Source organism: Erigeron canadensis, chromosome 1, assembly GCF_010389155.1.
Source record: "Erigeron canadensis isolate Cc75 chromosome 1, C_canadensis_v1, whole genome shotgun sequence".
Lineage (NCBI taxonomy): Eukaryota > Viridiplantae > Streptophyta > Magnoliopsida > Asterales > Asteraceae > Erigeron > Erigeron canadensis.
In genome coordinates, this window is record NC_057761.1 from 23,332,451 (window position 1) to 23,351,231 (window position 18,781).

The 18,781-nt window shown below is 35.3% G+C and overlaps 1 protein-coding gene across 1 annotated transcript; it reads left to right on the top strand.

Moving 5' to 3' along the window:
* Positions 1–15,312: 15,312 nt before the first annotated feature.
* Positions 15,313–18,781, top strand: LOC122585208. The gene is made up of 2 exons (XM_043757318.1): positions 15,313–15,539; positions 18,516–18,781. Exons 1-2 carry the CDS (start codon positions 15,355–15,357, stop codon positions 18,637–18,639), a joined length of 309 nt encoding a protein of 102 aa, XP_043613253.1. The 5' UTR covers positions 15,313–15,354; the 3' UTR covers positions 18,640–18,781.

The following is an 18,781-nucleotide window of genomic DNA, read 5'->3' on the forward strand; positions in this document are numbered from 1 at the left end:
TGGTCAAACTTGTAAAATCTAGTAAAGTCAAACTAGTACGCTTTGGACGACATGGTCAACACTTGGCGACACGTTATGAGCACGTATACCTATATTGAATGAATACTTAATTGTGATGACTTGTAATAGATTGATTGCGTGTCGGTTACTTGCTTTCTGATATCTTGTGTAGCTTAATCTTGTTGCTACCGCTCAGGTGAGTTTCGTAATCCCCTTTTCACATGTTTTCATGGGGCTGAAAGGATACAAGCTGTTTTTCTAATAAACCGTATTTTTTGGAAACTATGCTATGATGATTTTGGAGAAACTTATTTTGGATACACATATGATTTACTTATATTGGGTACATTTTCGGTAACTTATTTTAGATACATATTTGACTACCTAATTTGGAAACTCGTGCCTTCGTATCTATCATCATTGATGTGCACTATGATACTTGATACTTGTGGTGGAGTTGGAGATACTAGATACTTGATTCTTGATACTTGATTCTTGATACTTGATACTTATGGTGGAGTTGGAGGAACCAGATACTTGATACTTATGGTGGAGTTGGAGGCACCAGATACTTGATACTTGACACTTGCACCTTAGGCCTGGTATACTGTAAGTGCTGGTGGCATATAGATAACTCACCAACCATTATGTTGACATTTTTTATTATCATTTCATGTGTGCAAGTTGAGAATGTTAGAAGTGGCTAAGGAGGATAAAATGGTGGCCTCTAGCAGTCTCAGACTAGGATTTGGAGCTGCATATCTTATGTGATTATTATGGTTGCTTTATGTTTGGACTATGGCATTATGCCTAACTGATTTTTCTCCTGCATGGGAGTTTATCTTTGTTTTATTTGAAGCGTGACTCTATGATGGATATTTATGTTTAAATTTTATGAAATGCGTGTTATTTAAGTATTCATGTAGCTACTCTACGTAATCAATGACACGTGTACTATGTGTCGCATCCGGAGTTTTCCGCCTTAGTCGGGGTATGACAACCACCACCGTGATGTGTAATTTTCTAGTCTTAAATTTATAAACACGAATCACTTAGCCACTTACTACTACACACTTGCGGGTAGTGAAACCGTTCATATGCAATATAGTTGACTTGGTAAATCCGAGATCGAACACAAGGACTATTGTTACAGAAGTTGTTCAAGTAAAAATGAGGGTTTTGTGACAGTATTGTCACGTTGCTTAAACGTTAGTTATCAGAAAGATCCAATTAGTAATTCCGAGGAATTAATCAAAAGAGTTTTGTTTTTAAACAGAAATATTAAAAGTCATCTACCTCGAATCCACTCGACAACAGTTCGGGTTGCACATGATTAAGCTCAAATTTAATTTAGTTGACAATGATAATCGTGACCAAATAAAGACATAAACTAGTACCACCAACATTTGTAAAATTGTTTAAATCACCTAATTAATCAACTCCTTTGTAAAATCCGGTACCACCAATGCTTAAAACAATTTTCCTAACCAATTAGTTTGTTTAACTATATAGTTAACAATTGTATCTATGTGACGACAACGTGGTACCACCAACCGTTAATCAACACGTTGACATATTAATTCCTTGTATTAAATTGACATTTACTATCATACCATGAACTAGTGACAATTGATTAAAGATAAACAATTGCAATCATGTATATATTCAACTAGTACCATTCACGAATAACATATATATCACCAATATCAATATAATAATTAATAAAGAATCAATTCATCAAGATCTCGACACAACGATAATTGAAATCAACATTGAATTAATAAAATAGTGCAACCGTCAGATGAAACGATTAGCTACTCATAATAAAATAACGAAAACAATTGATAATTCAATGAAATCATATTGTACCAAATAAAGAAATCAATCCAATTGAGTGTTTTTATTGTAAACGGAATGATGAGATGAATCCAAACGAGATTAAGATCTTCGAAGATGTTCAAGTGGATGAAAAATGACTTTAAAGAACCCTAAAATTGGTTGGAGTGTAAAGAATCCCGTCCAAATGAGCAAAAATAAGTTTATATATAAATTCATAAGCTAATGGCCGTTAGTGATGTGTAACGGCCATTACACGGGCTAACTAGCAGATCTGTGCACTTTTAGTCCTTCCGTCTAAAGCCCGATAGTATTTTGTTACACCATCAGTCCTTCAGTAACTAACGGCATTTAATCAAGTTCTAACGCTAGTTAGCGAGTAGTTGTAATCCAAATCCTTTTTAATGGCAGTACGTTCAACGGGAGTTAAGCTCTGAACCTCACGAATTCTTCATTTTAACATCTTTTGTCGACATGTCTTTCACCCATAACTTCCACGAACATTATTTCATCTTTTCTCCAAGTCGTTTTTGGCCATTTTTATACGTCTCGCATGCTATAATCCTGAAACCACTCACACATACTATAAAGCATCGAATATACATGCAAATGACTAAACATTACACATAAAATGACCTAAACACCATGTTGGAAATATGTATATATTTGGTCACATCACACCGCCACGCGCCACCACGACCCGTCACCGCCACCACGGTCGCCGCCACCTCCACCACCGTACTATGCCACCGAATCGCGCGGGTACCGTTTTATATATTATCAAGTAAAACTTACTTGATAGCATTGTTGGGAAGTTGTGTGTTGCTGCCACTGCTTATTTTGTTTGGCAAGAAAGAAATAACCGAATGTTTACAAATAAGGTTAGATCGGCTGCTCAAGTCATAGACAAGATTATCAAGACGGATCGCTACATATTGGCAACTATTCGCTTTAAGCAATCAGTTGGTGTAGCTCGATATTTAGAGAGATGGAAGATTCCGAACATTACACAATTGGATGTTGTCTAGTCATTGCTTTCTGTTCGCTTGCTGAGTATTAGCCTAGCTTGGTTTACATTGCGTTTGTTTGTTTGTTAATGTAATGTTTAGTTGGATGGGTAGTGTTAGCGTGTTTACATACTAACGGCATGTCGTTCGTATGAATTAGTGAGTCACTCTGTCACATTATTTGTACTTTATTTTTTGATATTAATGAGAATCATCGGGGTAACCCTTTACACAAGTAAAACTCACTTATTGTCAAATTTTAAGTTTTAACAATTCATCAAAACAACATTACATCAAGGATCTACACTATTTGTTGTCATCGCTATCACCACCAATCGCCGCCACCACTACCGTTGTGCGCCAAACCACTCGTCACCGCCACCGCCACCGCCATTACTACCGCCACATGCTACCAACATCTGTTACCACCACCACCAATGCATCATGCGGGTACCCTTCTAGCAAACACATACAACTAATAAATTTGCAAAATGTAATTCATATTTTATTAACATACAATTGAAATAGTAAAAAAAAAATCTCTCTCTCGCTTATTATCACGAGTTGGAATTAACAAATTTATAATTAGACAAGCTAATTATACTAAAATCTAAAGACACTCTCGATTTAAACACTTAATAAACTAATACTATTTATATATCTTCAATAAAGAACAAACTTTTATTATAAGTTGCCTATAATTCATGTACTATTAACTGCTCTAGGAAACAACACTCTTTTTTTCCCATGTTGTTTTTCATAGACGAACTTGCAACGAACATCTATCTGTCAAACTAGCCTGTTCATTCTTGTGTTTTTAAACTTTGAAGTTTGAACTCATTGATATCATATTAGCGACTATATATATAATTTCTTTAATTTATTGATACTTCCTGCTCCAATTGTTCATGATGATGACATAAGGTTGTCACTAAATGCTTTCAACTAATTTCTTGTACGATCGTTGGACTACATGTCGTATACTATAGGCTTTTCTTCACATTGCTATTATTATGATTAAATGTTACTAAGTAGATATAGTCATCAATTAATGTATTTTACGTATTTGAAAATTGGTAGATCTCCTTGTTAGAAAATATGAACATAAACACATAATAAATCACGAGTACGCAGCAGAATAAAAACGTATATGCAATCATATTAATTAACAAAGTAATGAATAGAATATGTGTATCTTTGTGCAAAGCTTCCAATAATGTTGATAATAATTATTATTATTATTGTAGGGTCTAAACTAAAACCCCTCTACAATCGAACACTTGACACCCCTATATCGTATGCTAGTACCCGATCACGAACTCACAAACCTGTTGTGTTGTACCCCTTGAAGTCAAACTAAGCAAAACCCAAAACCCTTTTCTTTGCTACCCTACGATCGAACCAAAGGAGAAGAGAAGAGAGAAAACCTACAACTAATTGTAGTATAATTGTGTGTAAAACTCTTAAGCCTAAGCCCTCTATTTATAGGCTTTAATGTAAGGGTTTTAAACTCGGTGACCAAGTAATCTCATGGTATGAGATTTTCGGCCCTATGGAGTAGTTTTAGGAAACAATACTGACAGTCCACAGATTGCACAACTTGTATTATAATTAAGCTAGACAAGAAAGTAAATAAGAAGGTAATCAATAAGAACAATAACAAGTTCAATTGTAACACATCTATGCAAGTATAATCATATGTATCATTGATTAAACGATGAATACATGGTCGATACTACAAACTTGACTTACAAGAATACAAATGAACAAAGTAATTGCTAAGTCTAGACACACTACAAACTTATACAATTTCAAGAAAAGTGACACACACTTTTTAAAGGTGACTAACACGCTTTTTATGTTGCGGTTGTGTTGCCTTTTATAGAGGAGAATTAGGGCAACACAACCTCACAATGATAGTGACTCAATGGTGGTTGTCGACGTTCCATTGGCTAGAAGTACTTGCATGCAAAAGCATTTGTCTTCTTTACCAAATCGGGTATGAAAAAGAGAACTCTTGAATTGGTCCCAACTGTACCTTAGCCATACAAGGCAGCTTACAGTTGGAAGAACCACCATGTGACTTTTGTCTTCATCTGGTTTGAATTCTTCCCGCCATGACAAACATTTTGGGCAGCATACAACCCGCTGAAGAGAGTCACTGGACTCGCTGATGACTCGCTGACGACACACGTCAACGAGCAAGTCTTATCAGCAAATCCAAGACTCAACAAATACCAATTCCTAATTACACTCCAATACCTTCTCTTTAATTAATTAAACACTATTAATACTTTTAATTAGTTTAATTAATTATTTAAGTGATCGTTTAATTAATATATTACATTAATACATTAATTAAATATATAGAGTTAACATGTCATTTTGTATAATCCCGTAGGCTTAAATGATTTTCGGACATGCTTTTATTATAACGTGATCATATTCCAATACTCTTTTCTTTTTAAGTAAAGGAATTCATTAGACTCAAACTCGTAAGTAGTCCTAAATTAATATTCTCATCTATATTGGGCCTTTAATTAAGTAATTCTAGCTTAATCGTTTTCCTCGTTGCCGTAGTCTTTGAGTTCAATGATGAGCCTTTCACAATTTAAATTTAATTAAATCCAGGACTACATACATTATGATAATTAAGTATGTTATAATGGGATCGCGTATTCCATTCTGATCTCAATAATTTCGCGTTCACAGATCAACTATGCGCCGCAGACTATTTTCCAGTCATTTTTTGATAGCAAACTTTCTCAATAAATTTCAGCTCCGAAATTCCTTTTATCATATCTTTTTCATTTTAGATCCAAGTCATTCTCTTTATTCACGAATCTCTTATTTACCTTAAATATACACCTATATATAAGCATTTATACGTACATGAATTCATGCCAAAACATATTTTGAATAAGACCATAATGCAGCCCGACAATCAAAACTCATAGTTTTGGTAGCGATGGCAAGATGTAGGAAGTAAATGGCGACTAGTGACAGTAGTAATGGAAGTAGTGCAGTTAATTAATGTAAATGAGACTTTAGGGCTAGAAAATACTCTTTGGTTTCTAAAAAAAAAAATTCCAATTAAATTTTCCAAAATAATAGAAAACAGAATTATGAGATTTTTCTTGAAAATTTTCCAAAAAAATAGAAAACAAAATATTTCATTTTATAACGTGAATTTGGAAGCAATTCGATCTTAAGACAAAAATTCACTGAGATAACTTGTCATTCATTAAGTCCTTAGCGAGTCATCGATGAGTCGATCCCTTCAACATGAGCCGAAGATAAACTCATTCCTCATTATGTACGTAAGTCAAATATGGACCGAAAAGTAAAAGAGAAACTACTTGTTGCAAAAATGATCACATGACTGGTCATATGACATGTTTTTTATCTTCTTTGGAACAGACCAAATATATATATATATAGGGTAGAGATTTTGGAAGGTGTTTTAAGGAGAGAAGGTCCTATAGGCCAATTTAAACACGACATGTGTCAAAAAGATAAAAAAAATGTACGGTGGCATTTTGGTAAATAAATCATTTTTTTTTTGAAGCTTGGTCAGCCTGGGTTCTGGGTCAGCTTGGGTTCTGATCACCTTGGTAGGTCAGCTTGGGTTCTGGGTTAACTTGGTTGGTCAGCTTGGTCTAGGTCAGCTTGGGATCTAATCAGCTTAGTTGGTCAGCATGATCAGTTTAGTTAGATTGGGGTCAGGGTCTGATTGGGTCTGCTTGGGGTCAGGTTGGGTCAGCTTGGGGTCTGGGTCAGCTTGGGTTGGGTCAGCTTGACAAAATCTACACAAATGTAGATTATCATTTTAGGTCAGCTTGGGGCCAGGTTGGGTCAGCTTGGGGTTGGGTTGGGTCAGCTTGGGGGCTGGTTCAGCTTGGATCAGTGTGGGTCAGCTTGGTTAGCTTGGGTTGGGTCAGCTTGACACAATCTACACAAATGTAGATAAATCTACATAAATATAGATTATGGGTTTTGGGTCAGCTTGGGGTTGGGTTGGGTCAGCTTGGGGTCTGGGTCAGGTTGGGTCAGCTTGGTAAGCTTGTGTTAGGTCAGCTTGACACAATCTACACAAATGTAGATTATGGGTTTTGGGTCAGCTTGGGGTCAGATTGGGTCAGCTTAGGGTTGGGTTGAGTCAGCTTAGGGTCTGGGTCAGGTTGGGTCATGTTGGTTAGCTTGACACAAAACTACACATAATCTACACAAATGTAGATCCCAAGCTGACCCAGATTTCAGGCTGACCAAGCTGATCCATAACCCAGGCTGACCAATCTGACCCAACCAAGCTGACCAACCAAGCTTATCAGAACCCAAGCTGACCAACCAAGCTGACCCAGAACTCAGGCTAACCAAGCTGACCCAACCAAGCTGACAAACCAAGCTGATCATAACCCAAGCTGACTCAGATCCAAGCTGACCCAGAACCGACAAAAGTTTGATTTATTTACAAAAATGTCACCGTGTTTTTTTTTTAAAATCCACATGTCACTTTCTGATTGGTTCATAAGACCTTCTTTCCCTTCTCTCCTTAAGACACCTTCTTATTTGATCTTTCTCCTATATATATAAGGGTGGGTCATTTATAGTACAAGCATTTAAAAAAGTACAAAAAGTACATGTCTAAGTTAACTTACACATGCTTGTTCCTTCCATCTCTGACCACCACTACCACCACCATGATCATCTCCGACCACCACCATTATTCTCCGGCGTCGGCGACCATCTCCGGCGAGACTTACACATGTGTAACTACAACTTACACATGTGTAAGTTAACTTTCCGGCGAGAATCAGGTTCGTTTTCGGGTGGATACGGTATGGGTCAGAGGCCCTCATCCGTTCTAAGCTGACCGTCAAGGGACGCATATGGGAATCGTATGGATTTGATGGGCGGCGATCCAAGCGATGGTGACGGTTTGCTACGGTACGGGCGAAGCCCTTGATGCCGGCGCTGGCGCCGTGGTTGGGGTGGTCGGAGATGATGGTGGCTGGTGGTGATTGTCTCGCGAAGGAAAAAACCAGGAAATTTTAGACCCTAAAATGCTAAAAAAAAAAGTTGTACTTACACATGTGTAAGTTAGTTACACATGCGTAACTCTCGCCGGAGATGGTCGCCGTCGCCGGAGGATCATGGTGGTGGTCAGAGATGATCATGGTGGTGGTGGTGGTGGTTGGAGATGGAAGGAAGAAGGAAGAAAAAAGAGGAAATACCTTGTACTTTTTGTACTTTTTTAAACCCTTGTACTAAAAATAACTTTCCTATATATATATATATATATATAGGGTAAAGTTATTTTGAGTAGCAATGGCAATGGGTCGGGTTCGGGGCGGGTAGTGTCAAACCCGAACCGGATAAAGAATATGTGACCCGAACCCGACCCGATACCCATCGAGTACCTTATCGGGGACCCCGTCGGGGGTAAAATGATGCCCCAAAACCCGAAACCTGACCCGATAAGAATAGTTATTTTTCAATAATAATTACTAAAATCTTGTTTAATTTGAGAAATAATACTACATGCTCTTGATGTTTTGAGAAATGGATATGCAAGTGTGCAATATAAATACAAATTAGTAGATATAAGTGTGAAACATTATAATTACAAAGGTTAAATATAAATTCAAAACTAATACACTTATAAGTATATATATAGTTATTGATATCGGGTCGGGTCAGGGTTGACATGCCCCACTCCCTGCCCCGAATGGGTTCGGGTATCGGGTATTGTCATCGGGTATCGAGTTTCCCCATCGGGTCGGGTTTTTTTTGCCATCCCTAATTTTAAGAACCCTTTTTTCTGCGAGAACCTTTGAGAACTTTTCAAATCAAGCCTAACCGATGATTATTCTTTACATGAAAATTGTTTTTTGATTGTAATCTGAATAACTTATGTGTAATTTTGAAGTTTATAACTGTGTAAAGCATGGATTATCATTCGTTATACAATTATGTGGAGACTTGGATTCTTGATCACATGTGCATGAATATTGCTATGATCACATGTATGCAAGTCGATCACATGTAATCATAGCAATATTCGTGTACATGTGATCAAGAATCCAAATCTCCATATAATTGTATAACGGATGATAATTCATGCCTCCACACAATTATAAACTTCAAAATTACACATAAGTTATTTAGAAAACAATCAAAAAACAATTTTCATGTAAAGAATAATCATCGGTTGGGCTTGATTTGAAAAGTTCTCAATGGTTCTCGCAAAAAAAAAGGGTTCTCAAAATAACTTTTTAATATATATATATATATAGGAGAGAGATCAAATAAGAAGGTGTCTTAAGGAGAGAAAGGAGAGAAGGTCTTATTACCAATCAGAAAGTGACATGTGGATTTAAAAAAAAACGCGGTGGCATTTTTGTAAATAAATCAAACTTTTGTCAGCCAGGTTTTGGATCAGCCTGGGTCTGGGTCAGCTTGAGTTATGATCAGCTTGGTTGGGTAAGCTTGGTCAGCTTGGTTGGTCAGTTTGGGTTCTGAGTTAGCTTGGGTTCTGATTAGCTTGGTTAGTCAGCTTGGTCAGCTTGGTTGGGTCAGATTAGTCAGCCTGGGTTATGTGTCATCTTTGGTCAGCCTGGAATCTGGGTCAGCTTGGGATCTACATTTGTGTAGATTATGTATAGTTTTGTGTCAAGCTGACCCAACCCAAGCTAACCAAGCTGACCAAACCTGACCCAAACCCCAAGCTGACCCAACCCAACCCTAAGCTGATCCAAAACCCATTATCTACATTTGTGTAGATTATGTCAAGCTGACCCAACCCAAGCTGACCCAATCTGACCCAACCTGAACCAGACCCCAAGCTGACCCAACCCAACCCCAAGCTGACCCAACCTGACCCCAAGCTGACCCAAAACCCATAATCTACATTTGTGTAGATTAATCTACATTTGTGTAGATTGTGTCAACCTGACCCAACCCAAGCTAACTTAGCTGACCCAACCTGACACAGACCCCAAGCTGACCCAACCCAACCTCAAGCTGACCCAACCTGACCCAACCCCAAGCTAACCAAACCTGATCCAACCTGACCCAATCAGACCCTAACCCAAGCTGACCCAAAACTCATAATCTACATTTGTGTAGATTATGTGTAAGTTGTGTCAAGCTGACCCAACCTGAACAGACCCCAACCTGACCCAGACCCAAGCTAACCAAACTGATTATGCTGACCAACCAAGCTGACCCAGACCCAAGCTGATCAGAACCCAGGCTGACCAAGCTGATCAGAACCCAAGCTGACCCAGACCCAAGATGATCGAAACCCAAGCTAATCACTTCAAAAAAGTTTGATTTATTTATCAAAATGCCACCGAGCTTTTTTTTTCATTTTGACACGTGTCGCGTTCTGATTGGTTCATAGGTCCTTCTCTCCCTCCTCTCCTTAAGACACCTTTTTCTAAGATCTCTACCCTATATATATATATGACATTTTTTTCTTTAACCAGTTTTACCCATAACTTAACTTGGGCTAGGAATGTATCCGCGTCTCATAGTTACATTTAAATTGCGAATAAATCCATGACATTATAAACACATATGAAGACGTTTGGGTTTTTCTAAAAATAAATTTTATTAAGTCAATCTCGTAACTATAAGATGAGACTTCTTAGAAATGCGCAGGCTCTCCCATCTCTTATTTGGACCGCCAGACTATAAACTCATTGATATATGAAGATGTAGCAGCCAAGGTGGGAGTGAGTACGGTTCGGTTTGGGTCGGTTTTTGACTAAAACTGAAACCGAACCGTTATAATTCGGTTTTTGAAAATTAAAACCATTGGGTTTTGGTTTTTTCGGTTTCGGTTTTTTCGGTTTGGGTCTATTTCGGTTCGGTTTTTCGGTTTTAGTCGGGGTTTTTTTTAAAAAAAAAAATATATTAATAACAATAACACTACAACAATGACAACAAATCCATAAAAGTAAGTTGTATAAACTTCAAATAAATTATATATATAACTATCTATATGTTTTACGCGTTGTTTAGTTATATATATTATTAAAGCAAATCAATCTTGTTGTATATTTTCACTTAAAACATATAAATGATATTATTATATACACCTAAAAATGCAAATATATTAACATACTTACCAAATATTAATAATAAATTGATATAAATATAAAATAAAGTAAACAATATATATTTTTGGTTCGGTTTGGTTTTTATGGTTCGGTTTTTCATTAGAAACCAAAACCGAACCATAACTTTCGATTTTTAGAAAACCAAAACCAATGTTTTTGGTTTTTTCGGTTTTCATAGTTTTTTCGGTGTTCGGTTTGGTTTTTGCTCACCCGCAGCAGGTACATACCTTTTAGGCAAGGCTAAATATAATACAAGTGAGAGTTGAATTGTAATTACAAATTACAGAACTTGTAACAAAAGTCCGTACGTAACAAATTTACATACTATTATGAAGTATCGTATACAAAAAAGAATATTACTCATAACATTTTGATTAAGTGGGTAATCCAATTCCACGATAAAGTATTTTGGAACCATTATGACACCAATCATTGACATGATAACATATTTTATATCACTAATTTCATTGCCTAGATCAATTAACATTATTATTATTATATAGCAACGTAGCTAGTAATTATTGTCGCACAAAATAGAGTTCATCACGGAACACGGATACATGTTTTTCCCATTTTCGTTTGATCTTTTTACTAAAAAATTAAAAACAAAATAATTATTTTTTTATTATTATAAATTAAATGCATCATCATATCAATACATAGATGGGTGTGCTCCATGTAGATGCCATGGTAAGAGCGGAGGGTATGCCGTATGCATCCTTCACCATCTTATATTTTTAGATTTTTTTCCTTTCATTATCAATCTTTCATGAGTTCTATTTATACGTCATCATCTCTAATAACAAGAAATGCATCTCTCATGGCCATCATCCCTGTCTATAATTTATAAACCCTCATAAAAAAAATAAGGTTTAAGGTTTTAAGCACTTTTTACAATAACTTTAAATTACCCCTAACCCTAAAATAAGTAACACACATTCACTTCACACCACTTCTTTGTCTCCCTTTTTTTCATACTATCACTTTCCAGTGTGACAATGTCCATCATCACCGATACCCCGACCATCGCCTTCCGTATCCATCATCATCACACATAATCGCTTTTTAAACGGTAGCGCTGCAACGCGCGGGCACCCATCTAGTTTATTCATTTTAACTTAATTTTTTTTAAAAATACGTTTATATATTTCATTAAAATAAATACAACTAATACAATATATAGTTCATACAAAAAAATTAAACGAAATGATTGATGAACCTAAAAAAATAACCTAATAATAATAGATCTACCTAAAAAAAATAACCTAATAATAATAGATCTAAAATACCATCTGGAATTATTTTTTATGAACCCATTAATTATTTTGTCTAATTATCACTATGCCCTTAATCTTCATATTAATTGGTCGAATTCTTAATTAAGTTAAACATTTTTTTCTTTGCTGTAAGCCTTCTTCTGATGTAAGGTTGATAATCTCATATCATACAAAAACTTTAATTAATAATTATTAGATTTTAATAGTTTATGATTTTTGGTTTTTGTTTTTTTTTTTATTTTACTTCTTTGTCTGTGCATCACAATTTGGTATTGTTGTAATAATAGCGTAAATTATAACAGTTATGGGATCAATTGTAAAATTGATTGTCAATTTGATAATAGCGTAAATTATAACTGATATATTGACAATTTGATATATTGTAGGATTTTTTGGTTGCATGATATATTATAACTCTAATTAGATAATAGATAACTGTATATTGTTTCTTTGATATTATACATGAAGCCATGAAGGTGTGGATTTATGACAAATATGGTACTGTAATTTTAAAAGCATTTTGGAGACATATTTCTTTATCTTTTTAATAAGAAAAAATTGTTAAATGAATGCATAAAAAAGTTATACGTTTCCATATCAAAAGCACATTTAAGTATACAACTATTTAATGCACCGTAACGAAAGCCTTTAGGACTTCGTTTAGCAAAACTCTTTTAATAATAATTGTATTGCTTAGTCGACCTATCTAAATTCTAGTCCCATCCGATTTGTATTGATTGCTACACAATGTTTCTAGACAAACTATAATATATTTATCAGTATTTGTTATTACTTATGTGATGTTGAGATACAAGTAGTATGCATTGTTCAATGTTTTATGAAATATTACTTGTAAGAAAATCAATAATAAGACATGTTAAAAGAAAAAGAATTAAATGGGAAAACACGTTTACGTATAGCGATATGAAAAATTACATAAAGGTTAATGTTGGAATACCATTATTCAAGGTTTTGACTAATTATTCATGATTAACACATGGCAACATTTAGTGGTTAGTTTCATTGTTAGGTCTATTTATTACGCCTTTGTATCAAAATTCAAAAATTAAATGAAAACTCAAGCAATTACATAAAAACACCTAACTTAATAGTCGGAGACTCGGAGAAATTGTGAGGTTCGATTGAATAGAGTTTTAAAGATGGACTATGGCTAGAAACAAATACTGGGCCCTAAGCCCAACCCACATTCAAGGCCTCAAGTTCACAATCCCTTTCGTTTATTTTATTACCCACCTTCCACACCTGTATAAATTTTCCACCGGTTGACATCCATGGTGATTTTCATTGTTTTTTTTATTTATTTACTAGTCCTAATAGCCGTACGATATACAGTAGCTATACCGATTGTATCATAAAAAAATTCGAATATGCCTCATATATGATTCGTGAGTATGAAATAAATTTTGATTAAAGTAAATCGATAATCGAAGATAAATTATAATAAAAAAATAGTAATGATAAATATAATACATGTTTAGTTAGAATTTTTGATTTATCTTAAATTTTTAGAACCATATCAAAATCGGAACTTGTAAACATAGTAGATGATGGCAAATAGTCTTGTCATTTCGAATCGTAAACTCAAAATTTTGAAGTTTTCATGTTGATAAGTTATTATAATTAATATAAGTAATATGAGTTAAAGAATTGAAAAAAGAAAAAAAAAAAAGAGAGAGAGAGAGAGAGACACACACACAATTTATTAATAAGAAAACGATCAATCAAATAATGTTATAAATCTTTTGTATTAATAAGCCAAGAGTTAGAATTTAATTCCAAGTCTAATAAGGAAATTGAATTTGTATATAACTAAAATAAACTAATTTAACAAAATAAATAAATTAAAATGTCATGTGTCGTTTCGAGAACATGTCAATCCTGTTTTAGTTTATTAGTAGATACGTAGAAATTATATATAATAAATAAATATTTTTATTAGTATTTGAGAAAGATACAAATTAGGATATTGAATAAAAAGGACACGTGTCGCTTGAAAGTTATGCCACATGTTGACTAAAAAATACTACAATCTTGTTTTAGTTTATTGGTAGATTGTGATAACCTAATAAAAATGGACTTGTTAGAGGTTAACGGTCAAAAAAGAAAAGAATAAAGAGCGTGAATGTGTGATGAGGTGTGGGATGGCTATACCGTTCAGGTACACATGGAAGCTAAGATCGAAATAATTTAGTTATGTTTTGGTGTTCAAGAATATTTTAATACCATTTTTCAATTATTTTTTTATAATTTGAGTGATCAATGTAAAAACTTATTCAAAGTTTATATCCCATTTTAACAAAAAACTAAAGTAGTAAAAAAGTGAAATTATAAAAATTATATGGGTGTTCTTACAATTTCATGATCTTTCATTAAAGAGGTCATTCGATATACTTTTGACGAATTTTTAAATCCGATGGCGGAACCCATACGGCCAAGGCATTTAACTGTCACACTTTATGACCTATCACCTCCTATGAGCTATCACACTCTATAACCTATCACCCCCATCATCTTACCATCGCAATGCGCGGGTACTTTCTTTCGTATTTTATTATAATATAAAGCAAATATACTTTTGATTTTCAACATTAAACTTAAATTTCAATATTGATTTTAAGTTTCAATAATGTACACATTCTAACGCATGATGTACCATACATCATAACCACATTACATCAATAATTTCCACTATTCACCGGCGCCAGCGCCGCCACCACCGTCGCTACCGTCGCTCGCCACCACCGCCGTCATCGCCGCCACCATTACATTACCACCATCGTTGTCACATCCATCACTGTCACAACAGACGAGTACATTTCTCTCATTTTAACAAAAATAAAAATAAATTGTAAATGAAGCTAGCTCAACTGACAGATGCATCCCTGGTTTTTCTCACTGGCATTGGGTTCGACTCTTAGGAGTGACAAGTCTGCAAGTTTTTTCCTTGAGTTACTTGTAACGGCTTATGGTCTATATCTCGTACTCTAGAGTACGTGCAGGGTTTTACCATTATACACAGTAAGTTATTCTTTAATGTCTAACATCCACTAACTGTTATAGGGACTTGTGGAGAGCTAGAAGGAAGCTATGGCAAAGATGGTGGAAAACGTGGGGCAATCTGTATCTATAATAAAATCAATTAAAGAAGATAACAAAACAGAGATGGTTTGTAAGAGATGCAAACAAACGTACAATCCATCTTCAAACAACCCTTCAGCTTGTCAATTCCATCCTTCTTTCTTTGTTTGCCGACGTCACGACGATCAGAAAAGGTAAATTATTCATATTATTTTTTAACTATAATGATCGAAATTTTGATAAAAGATATGTTCTGGAATTATTATGCCTCTAGGTTTCTAGTTCTTGTTTCATTTTTTAATAATAATAATAATAATGATAATTTGATAGGTTATAGATTAGGACATAGTGAATCTAAGGTAGAAACTAGAAAGCCTACTTCCAAAAGAGCCATTTTGTGAGGAGTGAGAATCGAACTTTTGACCTATGTATCCAAAGGCGGGGGGTTTTCCGGCTGTGATCCAATCCTACTTGTTATTGGGGCAGAGTGAAATGAGGGATGAAAATAGAGTGACTTTCCTTTCTATTTTTAAAATTTGCTAAAGCAAACTGCACTTATATATGTTATGGATATGGTAATATGGGTTGGTTGGGTAATGGGTCAAAACTGGTCAATCTTAATGTATGTCAAATCAGGTGTTAGGAAGTTCTCGAGTTACGCCTATAACAATAGGATTACTTCTCCTTTTGTTTCCAATAATCCGCTAAAGTTAATAGATTGGAAGTTTTGGGCAGCCATTTTTTAATTTCATGACTAGAATGTGTTCTATATCTGTTTTTTAATAGAAAGTCGAAACCTTGTTGTGTTGGTCTCTATTATTCACCTACACTACATGTCTCTGTAAACAAAGATGATTTGATGAGTTAGAAATCACTTTGAAGTGTTACTACCTGTGATGCACGGAAACGGCAGTTAGGGTGGAGTACCCGTTTCGGGGACGCCATGGGGACGGATGCGTGTAGGATACGCCTTCGAAACGTTTCCTGCGCGTTTCCAGTTATGGGGGGACGTTTCCTCCAGGTTTCCTAAACGTTTCCACCAGATTTCAGACGACCATCCATAGCCGGAGATGAAGAAAGCATTTTTTCCGGCGAGTCTGTGTTTTTTGGTGGGTATGAGACAGAAACCAAAACCCGTTTTCAGTAAAGTAAATGCTTTAGGATTAATGAAGGTGTACCTTTATCCCGCCTCATTGTTCTTTGTTTACCAGTGGTGGTGATAGTAACTTACTACTAATACTGTCGACTGGAGTGTTGCCTTCATTGTGTGGGATCATGTGGCTCTTGTCAGTTACATGTCACAAAGAGTGTGTTTCGGACTTTCTTCATAAGCTTTCTTAGCTATCGCGCTCCTTTTGTTGGTCACTCAGATTGATGCAGAATGGAAGATCCCTTGAATGTAAAGTATAAACACCCAGTCTTGAGAGATATAAAGCGTTGTAGTTTTCAAAATAGTCATAAAATTACAAGTACAAATTTAAGCCCTACGATAATAGGGCCTCCAAAAATACAATTGTCTTTATGACACGACCTTGTCTTTTGTTTGTATGTAGTCTGTTGATACTGTGGCAGTACTTCTTTTAATAGTTTTAGAACGGATTTACACTAGTTTCTCCCCCTTATCCAGCCTCATAGCTTCAATAGAAGGACTGCTTCCATCATTTCTGCAGAAGATTAATCTCCTATCCCAATACTGTTTAATAGGTTTCAACCTTGGTTTTTCTCTTCGAAACTTGCGTAAACCGCAGAAAACACAGTTTCACAGATTGAATTGTCTCAAACTCTCAACTTTTTTCAGTACTCTTCTGAAATGGGCATCTGCCTTACATTCTTAGTTGCATGATGGATTGCTTCATGATCTGGGTTGATCCTACATGACTTGTTTTTCTGATGAACTCGTGCCAAAAATTCATGCAGCACCTGCATGATAAATTTGTTAATCAATTGGTCCTCGATCATATAGCACTCTTTGCATATCGCTATACTTTGCGTTGCGACAGAAAAAATTAATATAGTGAATGACGCATGAAAATTAATTACGCTTAATTTTTTTTTCAACATTTGCTAAAACAAACTGCATTTGTAATTGTAATAGAGATGGTCACGGGTCAACATGTGTAAAATTTCTTGTTCGTCCAAACACACTTCATATCAGGAACTTACCTATGTATTATTCTTGTTCTACAGATAGGTAATGTATTAAATATGACCAAGTTATAGAAAACATATACATTGGGAAACTCTCAGTATACCCACTTGACCCATTTCCGTGATGGTTAAGTTTTAAAATCCGAGTATCTGCCCGACACCCCATTGAACTTGTTAGAGATAACTTGTAACCTATATCGACCCATTCTCCAAGTAAATGAGTTGAACTTGCCACATCTTAGGTATAGCAATCTGGCTAGTCCTTGGGACCTTTCCTAATTGGGTATTAGGAAGTTGTTGAATTAACCGTTGTAGAAAGGTTTAAATAGACTAGCATGGTACCCACGCAATATGGCGGTGGTGGCCGCGATGGAAGTTTGGTGGTGTCGGCGACGGGTGATGATGGCGGCGAGTGGTGGTGGTAATTGATGTATAGGTAATTGACAGAGGAAATATTTTTAAAGATAAGGGATTGATGGTGTAAATTAGCTCATTAAGGATCGAATTTTAGTTTTACATCTCTTTTTTTTCTAACTTTTCAACCAGGATGTATAATCTTTTTATAGAAGTATAGATATAGATAGATCAAATGCATGTTCTGGCTTCCTTTGACACCATTTTCATTGTTTGGTGTTTTGATATCTTGGAAAAGGATTGGTGTAAATAGGCATCCATTTTGTAATGGTCAAAAGCTGTCATTTTTCCTTTCATGTCGTTTCTATGTTTTTGGCAGAGATTGAACTTAGTGCATTTTTCAGGTCATCATTGTTGATATTTGCGTTTTCTTATCACTCACATTCCACCGCAGTACTAGATGAAATTTGGAGTGTAAATGTCATTTTAGTTTCAAATTATGCTACTTCTCTTGCTTTGGTTAAATGATTGAATTTAATAGTATTTACATGTGTGTGTGTGTGTTTTGGTACATTTCATGACTTTGTATAAATGTTCACCCTGTTTAGTCAAGATTCAGGATCAGTTTGTTAACGTACAAATCTCCAATTTATTTCCGCTCTTTGAAGGTACTATGAACTGGGACCAGATGATCCACCATATGCTGCCAAGTTTTATGATTGTTGTGGAGCAGAGGATCCAAATGCATCTGGCTGCACGACCAGCTTCCATATTTCTTACGATGATGCTTGATTTGCTGAAAGCATAATGTTAATTAGCATATCTGTATATAAACTTTGAAAGAATAAATGGATCTATAAAAATGTCCCCATTTACCTTGCATGTTGGTAATCCTACTTGGTTTTTCTATTAATTGCAGGTTTCCTTCTACAAA